Source organism: the organism of the source record quoted next, unplaced genomic scaffold (assembly GCF_019419815.1).
Source record: "Pyrus x bretschneideri cultivar Hongxiangsu unplaced genomic scaffold, Pyrus_bretschneideri_v1 Contig64, whole genome shotgun sequence".
Taxonomy (NCBI): Eukaryota; Viridiplantae; Streptophyta; class Magnoliopsida; order Rosales; family Rosaceae; genus Pyrus; species Pyrus x bretschneideri.
The window spans coordinates 1,505,923-1,517,571 of NW_025999803.1; the positions used below are offsets into that span (position 1 = coordinate 1,505,923).

Genomic DNA, 11,649 nt, shown 5'->3' on the forward strand with positions numbered 1-11,649 from the left:
CGGCGGTGGTGTGATTATTGCTTATGATTAGATTTTTTTTTTTTTTATTTATTTTATATTAATATGTGTATTTTCCATTTTTGAGATGGGACCTCGTTTGCTACGTCCGTCCGTTAAATCACGTTTGCTTGCCGTCCGTGACGTGTGGGGCCCTCCTCAGTCGGTAATTTGTTTTGGGTCTGAGGCCCGAGGGAGTTACTGTCGTCCGATGTACATGGACAGCATGGAGTGGATGCTAACTGGTGCTTTAGGTGAGCTGGATTGCACGTTATCAATTTTTCACTGAATTTGTCCCCTTTTTTGGCACTGTCTAGCCTTCATATATTGACCAAAGCTAATTAAGGGATTTGCTCTCAATCCGTATTACGATCTGATAATATTGTTTTTACTTTTTAAGTGAGAAGTTTTATATTCGAATTTCGTGAATGACGAATTCGATACTAAAAATAAATTGTCAATTATGTAGCTTAGCCAAACTCTGAACTTTCTCATTCCTTTATTGTAAAATATGGTGGTAATGTTCGAGGATGATAATTTGCTATCAAGATCGTAATGTACTTGAACTCGAGAATTGGCGCTGTTATATCAAATGGTCAGGCCAAAGTGCTTTGTGCCTTTGTGGTTCCATGAGCAAATGGATTGGCATGATCCTGGCAACAATTAATTGGTTCGTCCTCGTTAAACAGTATTGACAATTACCATAGATATCATCAGATGAATTAAATTTGTAAAATTCATTGGACTTGTAAAATACACTGATTTGACGCATGTAATGTAGTATTAAGGAATTGGATCCGCTTTAATCTTAGTGTTCGGAGTTTAATGATCAATCCATCTGGGCTGTTGATTGGTATGTAAAAGAAATTAGAGTTGGTTTGTGTGTTGTGGACCAACGAAATGAGTTAATGGAGACTGTTGGATTCAATTTGTGCCTACCCAGATAAGTTAATCCTTAGGCTTTAGACACTAAGGTCCGGAGCGGATCCAATTTCGTAGTAGTAATGCTCAACACCAATTAAATTATCTAATCATAATAGACTTGGACTTGAAGACCAGTGCACCAAGTGGTCAAGTGTGTTGTGCCTAATGATTTTGCCTTGAGATTATTTGATGGCTTATGTGGTAATTTGAACAATTTTTTTGCTCCACCCAATATGTTAAATAATAGTATCATTCTATAATTTTATTCATCTCTTTGTGGAGTCCAATTATTGAGACAACTAATCAAATACTTGGAAGTATAACAACATTGATTATATAATGCATCACATCCATAAAAAAATATTAAATAAATTTGATAGTCAAATATGACAACAAAAGACTTTGCTTTCAATTTACTCAACGCCACCACATAAGCCACCACATAAGAAAATAAAAGCTTTGTTGGAGAGAGTGTGATGTCATTTTTTACTATTGTATGTCTATGTGGTAGTTTTGACATTTATTTTGAAAATGCTCTTAATTAAACCAAAAGGTTGACCAACAAACATTGTCTCAAAAGGTTGACATTTGCTCTAGAGATGCTCCTATTCTTTCCTTTTTGAATGAACTCTCTTTAATTTTTGTCAAATATACATACATGCAAATTGTATACACAAACGCTTTTGAAGTTATTTATAGTTAAAAGCAATTAAACCACGAGCTAGTGGTTCAGTGGTAAATAACGGATTACGAGGTTTTTTTAAAACTAAAAATTGGAGATCTTGAGTTCAAAACCCGCTGTTGGTATGGAAGTTAGACTTGTGGCCAAAAGGAGGCTGAAATGTCTCTATGAGTCTTTTCCGTCCTCGAAAATAGTAGATAATTATGGCTTGTCACCGGTTTTTTTTTTTAATTTTTAAATAGTCAAAATTAATTATTTTGATATAAATAAGGTATATTCATGGTCTGTCACTTATAAAGAAGGCTTGATTTTGTACGACAGACCATAAAGAAGGAGCTGTGGTCCTTTTGCCTTTTATATGTAGTCACAGATTCGGAGCCTCAAGTTTTTGGGGGTTAAAAATAAAAAGTCAAATTTTGGAGAAAGGAGATTGAGCATTGAGGTGGTTGAATATTTGTCCACTGGCCAAAACAGGAAACAAAAACCTATCTGGGTCCCACTATTGACGCGAGTTGTATCTAACGGCCAACAATAGCGCAGCCGAGGTAGAATGATGAAAACGCGGTCGTACGCGTTCCTTTATGTGCCGGATTGTAAATTTTTGACCAGCCTCTACCCTCCGGTCAGAACATCCAACATGTCCTACCTCACCAGACAAACAATACATTTGTGAAACAAATGCAATACAGGTCGGTAAACCGCATTTTCCTCATTTCTTTTAGAACCCCACCTAACAAATCTTCCAGGATAAGATCAAACTTCAAATCGAGAAACTTACATGAACAACGTTCTAACCTGCCAAGTGACACCAAATTGACAGCGTTCTATACTCACATGTAACTGAGACATCAAGTTAACAGCGTTCTAAATCTGCCGAGTAATGTTATGTGTTCAAAATGTGTTTTAACTCTCATACATGTTATTGCGTGATTAATTTGAAATATTGTTATTTTTTTAAGAAAACTAATTAGAAGGGCTTGAAAACTTTAAGTTTGGACAAAATAAAGGGTAAAGTGAATAGTACCATGATTGATTTTTTAGTATAAAAATATGGTTTTTTGTTAGAATGAACAGTACTATGGGCTTTTCGTTAAAACTCTCTATTTTTTTATGTAAATTCTTCTCGACCGAGCTCCTTGAACATCGTCTCCATTAGGATTTGTAATAGGCTTTTTAGCTAAAATGGTCATTAAGATTTGTATAACACATAACTTTGGTCCCTGAAAATAAAAATCAATAGAAATGGTTCATGAGATTATCCGTCATTCATCATTTTGGTCCTTAATTTAAAAACTCTTTGGACAATTTTCAAAGCTTCGTAACTCAATCATTTTTTAACCAAATTCGACCCATAATATATGAAAATGAAGACAGAAAAGTGTACAATAAGATTATACCTATTTGGAAGCCCAATGGTTCCCGGAGATGGCCGGAAAATAGTCTAAAAGATGACTGGTCTGCTGGAAAGTTGGAAAACTCGCCGGAAACTGGATAAACTTTAAACATTCATAACTTCTTTACTACTCAACGAAATCGATTGATTAAAAAACGAAAATTATACTTCTCGACGAGACGAAGAGAATGGTACCTTTCTCAACGGCTAGCTCACCGTGGTTTGGCCGAAAAATGGCTCGAAATTAGCTGTCTTGGTCTCAAGTTAGCCAATTTCGAGCCGTTTCCGGCCATAGCACCAAATTAGCCATCGAGAAAGGTACCATGCTCTTCGTCTCATTGAAAAGTATGATTTTTGTTTTTTAATCATTCAATTTCGTTGAGTATTGAAGAAGTTATGAACGTTTAAAGTTTACCCAGTTTCCGGCAAGTTTTCCAGTTTTCCCGCAGACCAGTCACATTTTAGGCTATTTTCTGGCCATCTCCGGCAACCATTGGGCTTCCAAGTAGGTATAATCTTGTTCTACACTTTCCTATCTTCATTTTCATACATTATGGGTCGAATTTGATTAAGAAATGATTGAATTACGAAGCTTTGAAAATTGCTCAAAGAGTTTTTGACAGAGTGACCAAAATGATGGATGGTGGACAATCTCATGGACCATTTCTATTGATTTTCAATCTCAAAGACCAAAGTTATATGTTATGCAAATCTCAGAGACCATTTTGACTAAAAAGCCTTTGTTATTAATAGCATCCCTTAAAGTTGCAGGGGAACAAAGTTTATGAAGAGTGTGTCCGGCACAATGTGAGGGTCCTTCATGGAAGCAAGAAGACACCTCAGATGGCCGGCCATCTGTACTACGGATGAGGATCCTCTACGAATCCTCCTTGTGGGGATCTGAAAGATCAATCGTGTCTATTCGTCATACATCGTGCAATTAGTTTTCGTTAAGTATTGTTAGTGTTTAATTTTAAATAAAAAAAATATAAAAAACGTACGAAAAACAAACACGATTGATTGACCCTCCGGATCCCCACAAAGAGGATCTGGATAGGATCCTAATCCCTGTACTACAAATTGCTCCAAAGTATTGTGAAGATGGGCAAAAGTTTAATCGACGACTAATAACATGTTGCATTGGTAAATTTCTGAAGATTTTCATACGTTGCAAGGTGAAACTACAACTTTCTCTATTGATTAGCTTGAATACAACGACGATGTTTCTCGTAGAGAAGGAGAAGACAAAGAATCAATTGAATATTAAACGAGTGTGGCAAAAACGAAACAAAAATCGAGTGACAAAGAAGCTACAATCAAAATTAGAGGCTGCAGCCAAAATTCCAACAGGGAGGTAACCCGTTGGCTTCTGCGGCTGCAGACGAAAGAAGAAACAAAAATGTGAAATGAATAAAGCACGGTTTATACATCGCCTCACTGCTATTTACCTTCTTCGATAATCCGCACTGAGGAAGCTTTCATACTGTGTTCCTGTAAGTGTCTTTTGGATGTCGCCCCAATTCTCAATCTGACTAGACAAATTACCTTTGTGTATCTTCACCTGGCGACTCTTTAAATCCCTTTTTGGAACCTTAAGAAAATCTTGAACATCAAGCAACTTCTGCAAACACACAAAACTGAAACTTTCAGGGGTTGGTGTTCTTTATTTTCTACCCTTTTTTCGGGGCGCTGGTTTAAGGAAAGAGGAGGGTGGAGACAAAAATACTGATGCACAAGTATTAATTTATTGCAAACAACGAAATGAAAAATCAGTTTAGCGTTCATAATGTTTCTCTTACAGTGCGGTTTTTTACGATATCCTCATAGTAGAGGATAATATGACGGGTGCTCTTGAAATATTCCAAAGCTTTCGTGGTTGTATCTTGTACTTGCTTCAGGTTGGGTATCAGCAAAGTTGCATTGATTGTAGGCTTGTATTTTGCAAGTATTTCTGCCTGCAGCCATGACATGTAATAAGTTTGCAAATCAAGTTAAAAACAAGCAATTCACTTTTCCTTAAAAACCTTGCATATGAGGGAGGGAGACACAGACCTCGTGAGGAGAATGCACGTGAGACTTGTGGGTCCCATTAAGCAGCTTATTATCTCGGTCATACAAATTTGCAAGGACAGAGATCATCCTCCGCAACAGATTTCTTCGAAAGAGAAAGATAGCAGAAACACCCCGTGTATTGAAGTACTCTACTATTTCTTTGTGATGCTGCATCAAGCCCTGCATAAAATGTTGCAATATTTAATTGGCTGGTCCATGCATGAAACAAGAAAATGCAGAGCGTAACACGTTAAATTGTTTCTCATGAGCTAACCAAACTATTGCCTACTGTTCATATTCCACCTAGAACACGGAATTTGATACAAATATAAACATAAGGAATGAGTTTCAGACCAATTGGTTATGAGAAACAAATTGGGTGGACATGTCGCTGGACCAAATTAAAGTACTAGATGGATAAACCCAAATCTTAGTTCGCACCACAGTTCTTTCTGACCAAGACTTGTATACATGTAAGTACCATACCAATCAAGTTTGAAATGTTACTCAACTCATCCTCCTTCGTTAATAATTATTCATTAGTTGCAGTAAGATGGTCCTATACTTTAAAATATAAGGTCTTCATTACTTACAGGACGTTCTTCACTCAGTGACATGATATGATGAACAATATCTAGATCCATCAGTTTTCATGAAATCTGTACGCTTCTTGCTAATTCAATTGTATTATCCCTTCAATACCCTAAATTACTTTACTTGAAGGCTAGCTTCCTAATAGGCTCTTCAGTTTCATTCAGGACAAGCATTTCTTAATGATAGCACTGCCTACGTCTCTAAAATATGTCGTAATGCAAATACTGAGCATTCATGCATCAATACATAATCTAAACAAAGTGTGAGACTAATACCATCTTTTTGTAACGTATAAATTTCATGGAAGCAATTTAATTCCTGCAGTGCTACACATTAGCATATAAAATTCAAGCTTAACAGTTGTCCAGAAAATCATTGTCTATTTTCAGCCATCTCTCAACCCGTCCCACTAGCCACCAGTGAGATACAAAATAAGTGCAGGATCGTCAATCATCCATTCATACTTGCCGACCTTCAATGACCCTAGAAAATCATAAAGAAACTACCATATCCAATCATAAATAGAATGTACTGAACTGAAATGCCATTGTCTCTCACTCAACAAAACCACCAAATAGCCAATTAACAGAAATAAAAAACCGAAAAACAATGCATGAAAAAGCACTGACCTGATTAAGCATCCACTTCAAGCCAACTGCAGCGGTGCATTCATTCTTTGAGGCGCTACTCAACCAATCTAGATTATAAAGTCTGTCCAAAGTCTCAACGATTGTTGAAATATTACTTCTCCTAACTTTCACAGAGAAAATCTCCCCATTTGAGCTTATGTTAGTATGATTATTCAATAGTGTCTCAAACCACCCACTCCCAGACCTCTGCATCGACAAAATTGCGAAGTATTGCACAGGATTGCAAGCACACTCAGCCCTATTATGCACAAAAATAAATCTAAATCATTGCATTCCAAATAGAACCCAAACTTGAAATTCCAACAACCAGTAGCATACCTGCTATAAGTTTTGGGCTTTGGGTAGTGCATATAACGAAGTTCTTCAGGCTCAACATCAAGCTGTGGACACGGCCTTTGAATCACCTCAATATTTAAGAATCCAGATTTTGTGCGGGTGCTGACCTGCTGTAAACAAATTGAGCAAATATAGACACCACAGACCATTGCAAACAACACAACAATCATCCGCAGCACCAAAGGAGAATTCTTCGGCGCCTTTATCAAAAATATATCCTGCAGTCCATGAATTGGGCAATGCAAAATTGAAGGTAAATAAAAAATAATAAAGGGTAATTAGTCCTAACAAAGTCCAAACTTTACAAGTCAATCCGATCGCCATCAAGCTACGCAGAAGTTTGTGCACAGTCAACTCAGCAGGAAGAACAAAATGAAATGGGTCTAATTTCAATGATCCAAAAACTCCCAGAACTCACAAAATCGCATGATTAAGCTATTAAATCACAGTGATTAAGTAAAACAACAATGATGTGATTAAGATTTAATCCTAACAGATAAAAATATGACATGGGTAATTAATCCTAACAAAGGTTTAAACTTTTCATTCAATCTGATGAACAAACGACATGGGTATGAATGGAATGATCCAACAAACATTCCCAGGGTTCATAAATTGCATTATTGTGCTATTAATTAATTCATTAAGTAAAATATTAGTGTGATTAAGACCCATTTTCCTAATAAAAAAGGATATCTGGGTTTGCTTCAGCTTGAATGCACAGACCAAAAGCAACCGATAAATCCGGGAAGCAAAATGTAAAAAATTTCAGCACCCAGATCGGGAAATTCACATGCAACCCATAAAATAATCAAACAAATTACAAAAGGGTCAGAATCCAATACCCCAAAAACTAAAAGTCCAGAAAAAGAAAAAAGGCAGAAAGAAAAACAGCTGAAATTTCAAAAGGAGCATGAAATAGCAAACCTTGAAGGACCAGAGATCATCAGCCATTGTAATGGGAGCTCAAAAGGCAAGCATTCCTCCTCCTGCTTTAGTTTTCTCAAGCTTTATTCCTCACAATAGCCATTAATTCAAAAAGCCAACAAAAAAAATTGGATAAAATGGAAAAGGTAGAGAGAGAAAGAAGAGGAGGAGGAGAGAGAGGGAGAGTATAATATGTTTATTTTGATGGGGTTCGGAGCTTTTGCTCGTGAAGAACACTATGATTAGATGCCTCGTTCCTCTGAGAGACCCGTTGCACGATCTCTTCCTTCTGCTTTTGCGTGTGTGTGTCTTCCCTTTCGAGTTCTCTCTGGACTTGTTAGTGCTGGAACGGCGTCGTTTGAGTGATCTTCAGCGCCCATTAATTAAGGAAAGAGAACGACATTAAGGAAAGAGAACGATATTAATGTTTGACGATTTCCCAAATAGTTGGTACTGTTTCCGACCGGAAACTGCTTTTAATTATTAATGGAGTTAATTAAAAGTTTTGTTTTTTTTTATTTAACTATTATTAAGAATTTTAAAGCCCACAGAAAACGCATAAGTTTTGTCAATGGGCTTCCCGTTATGCTACTTGCTTTTATTTTATTTTATTTTATTTTTATTTTGGGATTTTTGCTTAGAATACAAGTTTGTTCATCATCATTTGAGTGATGTCTCTTTTATGTGACTTTTAATTATGAAAAAACAAAGTGACTTTTGTTTGTTTAATTGTGTGGGCAAATAGTTTGACTTTGTTCTCAAAAGAAAATTTCAATTTTAAAAATACATACTTTTTAAAGGGAAATATATTAAATCGCAAAACTACGAGGGCAACCGGGACAACAGTTACCAAAGAGGATGGCGTTTCTAGTGCTCCAAGGGATGACATTAAGCCAAATACAACTCGAAGAAAAAGAGTGATCTAACTTAATTACGTTATCAACCAAAATTTGCTTTATTAAACACATGCACAAACGTCATGATATCAAACTTCAGGACAAAAACTTCAATGTCCTGAAAGCAAAACCACAAGACGCCACAAAGAAGTTCAAACATTATTTACACGATCAATAATATCTTTGGAGTCTCCCTAACCCAAAATGTTGCGATGATGAACTTGAACTGGTCAAGAAAGACCAACTTGAGGGTAGAAGTGGTCGAAGTTTCCTAAATTGTCTCAGTATGTCATAACCAGCATGTGCGACTCAGACTTTTCAATTGTTGGACTTAACTCGGCCACTTGAGTTCTTGTCACTCACAATGATGTAGAATGACTAGAATTGACTTTTGGTGGAGCATCTCTAATGGAGATGTCAAAAGATAAATGTCATATGTTAATTTGTTGGCTGACGTGGCAATGTCAGATTTTCTCTTTTTTTTTTCAACTGATATGTTTTTTTTTTTGTTATAAATGATATTTGTTGGACTCATTTTAAAAAGAAATCAATTCAAATAAATTTTCAAGATCTATAATTGGTGCATTAATGAGGCTCACATAATAAAATAATTAAAAATTATTTGACATCACTTTTTCTCATATGTCAAATTTGACATATGAAAACTCATATGTCAATCTACATAGGATTGACATATCAGTTGGAGCTTGTTCTTGCCTTCAAATTTGATTACATGGCTTTCCACTTGGGATTTGACATCTCCTTTGGAGATGGTCTTAAAGCATATCCAAAGGAGACATCAAATTCAAAACATCAAATTTAAATTGATAGCTAACTTGGCAATTTGACATATTGTCAATATTTTCCTTCCACCCGGTATGCCAAAATTTATTGGACACGGAGTGTTACAAGAGCTTCAACTACAAGGCATTCACACAACTCAAGGGTTTAATACCAGTAATCAAAGGAGCACCAAACACAGGGATCTTATGACAAAGCCAGAAGAATTATTAGCAACTCTTTGGCACTAATACGATCTTACCAAAAAACAATGTTATGTGCAACCAAATATCTATAAATTGAAGCTTTATGTTGGATTCCTTGATGAGGAAATTTGAGTTTTAGAGATTGTGGAGACAACGACAACAACAACAAAACATTTTCTCATTAAGTGGGGTTGGCTGTATGAATCCTAGAACGTCATTACGCTCGGTTCTGTGCCACGTCTTCCATTAGATCCAAGTACTCCAAGCCTTTTCTTAGAGTCTCTTCCAAAGTCTTCCTAGGTCTTCCTCTACCCCTTTGGTCTTGAACCTTTGTCTCATAATCGCATCTTCTAATCACAACATCAGTACACCTTCGTTTCACATGTCTAAACCACCGTAATCGATTTTCTGTCATCTTTCCTTCAATTTCAGCTACTTTTATTTTACCTCGGATATCTTCATTCCTAATCTTATCCTTTCTCGTGGGCACACACATCCAATGAAGCATTCTCATCTTTGCTACACTCATTTTATGTACGTGTTGATACTTCACCGCCAACATTCTGTGCCATAAAGCATTGCTGGCCTTGTTGCTGTTCTATAAAATTTTCCCTTGAGCTTTAGTGGCATATGACGATCGCACAGCACACCCGATACACTCTTCCACTTCATCCATCCAGCTTGTATTCTATGATTGAGGTCTTCATCCAACTCTCCATTCTTTTGCAAGATAGATCCTAGGTAGCGAAATCGGTCGCTCTTTAGTACTTCCTGACCTCTAATCGTCACCCCTAACTCATGTGAGCCTCCGTTCGCACTGAACTTGAACTCCATATACTCTGTCTTTAACCGACTTAGACGAAGACCTTTATATTCCAACACTTCTCTCCAAAGGTTAAGCTTCGCATTTGCTCATTCCTAAGTTTCATCTATTAACACTACATCGTCTACAAAAAGCATACACCAAGGATTATCATCTTGAATATGTCCCCTTAGCTCATCCACCTAACTCATCCATTATCAATGCAAAAAAGTAAAGACTTAAAGATGAGCCTTGATGTAACCCTATAGTTATGGGGAAGCTTTCGGTTTGTCCTTCATGGGTTCTTACAGTAGTTCTTACTCCATCATACATATTCTTTATAACTTGGATATATGTTACTCGTACTCCTTTATTCTCTAAAATTCTCCAAAGAATGTCTTTTGGGATCCTATCATACACTTTTTTCAAATCTATAAAGACAATGTGCAAAGATCTTGCAAAAAAAAAAATAGATAGCATTTTTGTGAAAACCTGCTAACTAGAAGCAATAACAAACAATCCCAAACAGATATAATGTTCCTGGCAGCACTGTTGGAGGCTTCGATAAATTCTGGAAACACGAAGAAATCCAATTATTTCAGTAAACCCTTCGCCCTGAAGTGAGTAAATTGGTTGATAAAATTAGCACAGAGAAAATATGATGGTTTTATATAAGTCGACGGGGGCAGCAGTGACACAAAAAATTCACCTTTTACAGAACCCAAAATTAAATCTTCAGTTCATATTTCAGAATTATGGCTCCGTCTCTTCAGCCACGAAGTATGTTGAGGAAGAATTCCTTCACACTTATAGAGGATTTTCCCCATGGCGAATGAAACAAATGTATTGAACTGTGGAGCAAATGCACTCAGCGATGCCACCACCTAATCCATAAATGCAGAATCTTCATGCTTACTTAATGGATGTCGATATGAGTTCTTACTTGTATAGCGTAACATAAATATTATGATCTCAAAAACGAGTCAAAGGTAAAATTTTCGTGTCATATCAACACATTATATCGATAAATTAACTTCAAGTTTCCAATAGTAAGGAACTCAAACATAATTCTAAGAAGCAACTTATAATGAAAATAATTCTAACATTAAGGGATAATTATCGGTTACGTTCAATCTCGACATGCGTATATAGAAATATATAAGTCATGTTCTTCTAGAACTGAATGCATATTGTTAACACTCAAAATAGAAGCGTCAACAAAGGCTAGCATGGTCAACCCTTGATGGGCTTGGGATTAAGACTTCAAAGATATGACAGTAAGGTTTAAGTGGTTCACCCTAAAAAACTAGGATACGTCAACTGTAGTTTATATATATTTGAAATGGATTAGAAGGAGTGCTCTGTAATAGTGTAACATGTTTTTTTTTTCCTCTTATGTGTCTGATTGGT

General features: G+C 36.3%; 1 protein-coding gene across 1 annotated transcript; it reads right to left on the reverse strand.

Moving 5' to 3' along the window:
• Positions 1-4,164: 4,164 nt before the first annotated feature.
• LOC103947766 lies at positions 4,165-7,819 on the reverse strand. Its single transcript, XM_009358715.3, has 6 exons — positions 7,556-7,819; positions 6,611-6,846; positions 6,272-6,530; positions 5,049-5,228; positions 4,796-4,951; positions 4,165-4,617 (listed from the first exon to the last, which is right to left on the reverse strand). Exons 1-6 carry the CDS (start codon positions 7,580-7,582, stop codon positions 4,441-4,443), a joined length of 1,035 nt encoding a protein of 344 aa, XP_009356990.2. The 5' UTR covers positions 7,583-7,819; the 3' UTR covers positions 4,165-4,440.
• Positions 7,820-11,649: the final 3,830 nt, after the last annotated feature.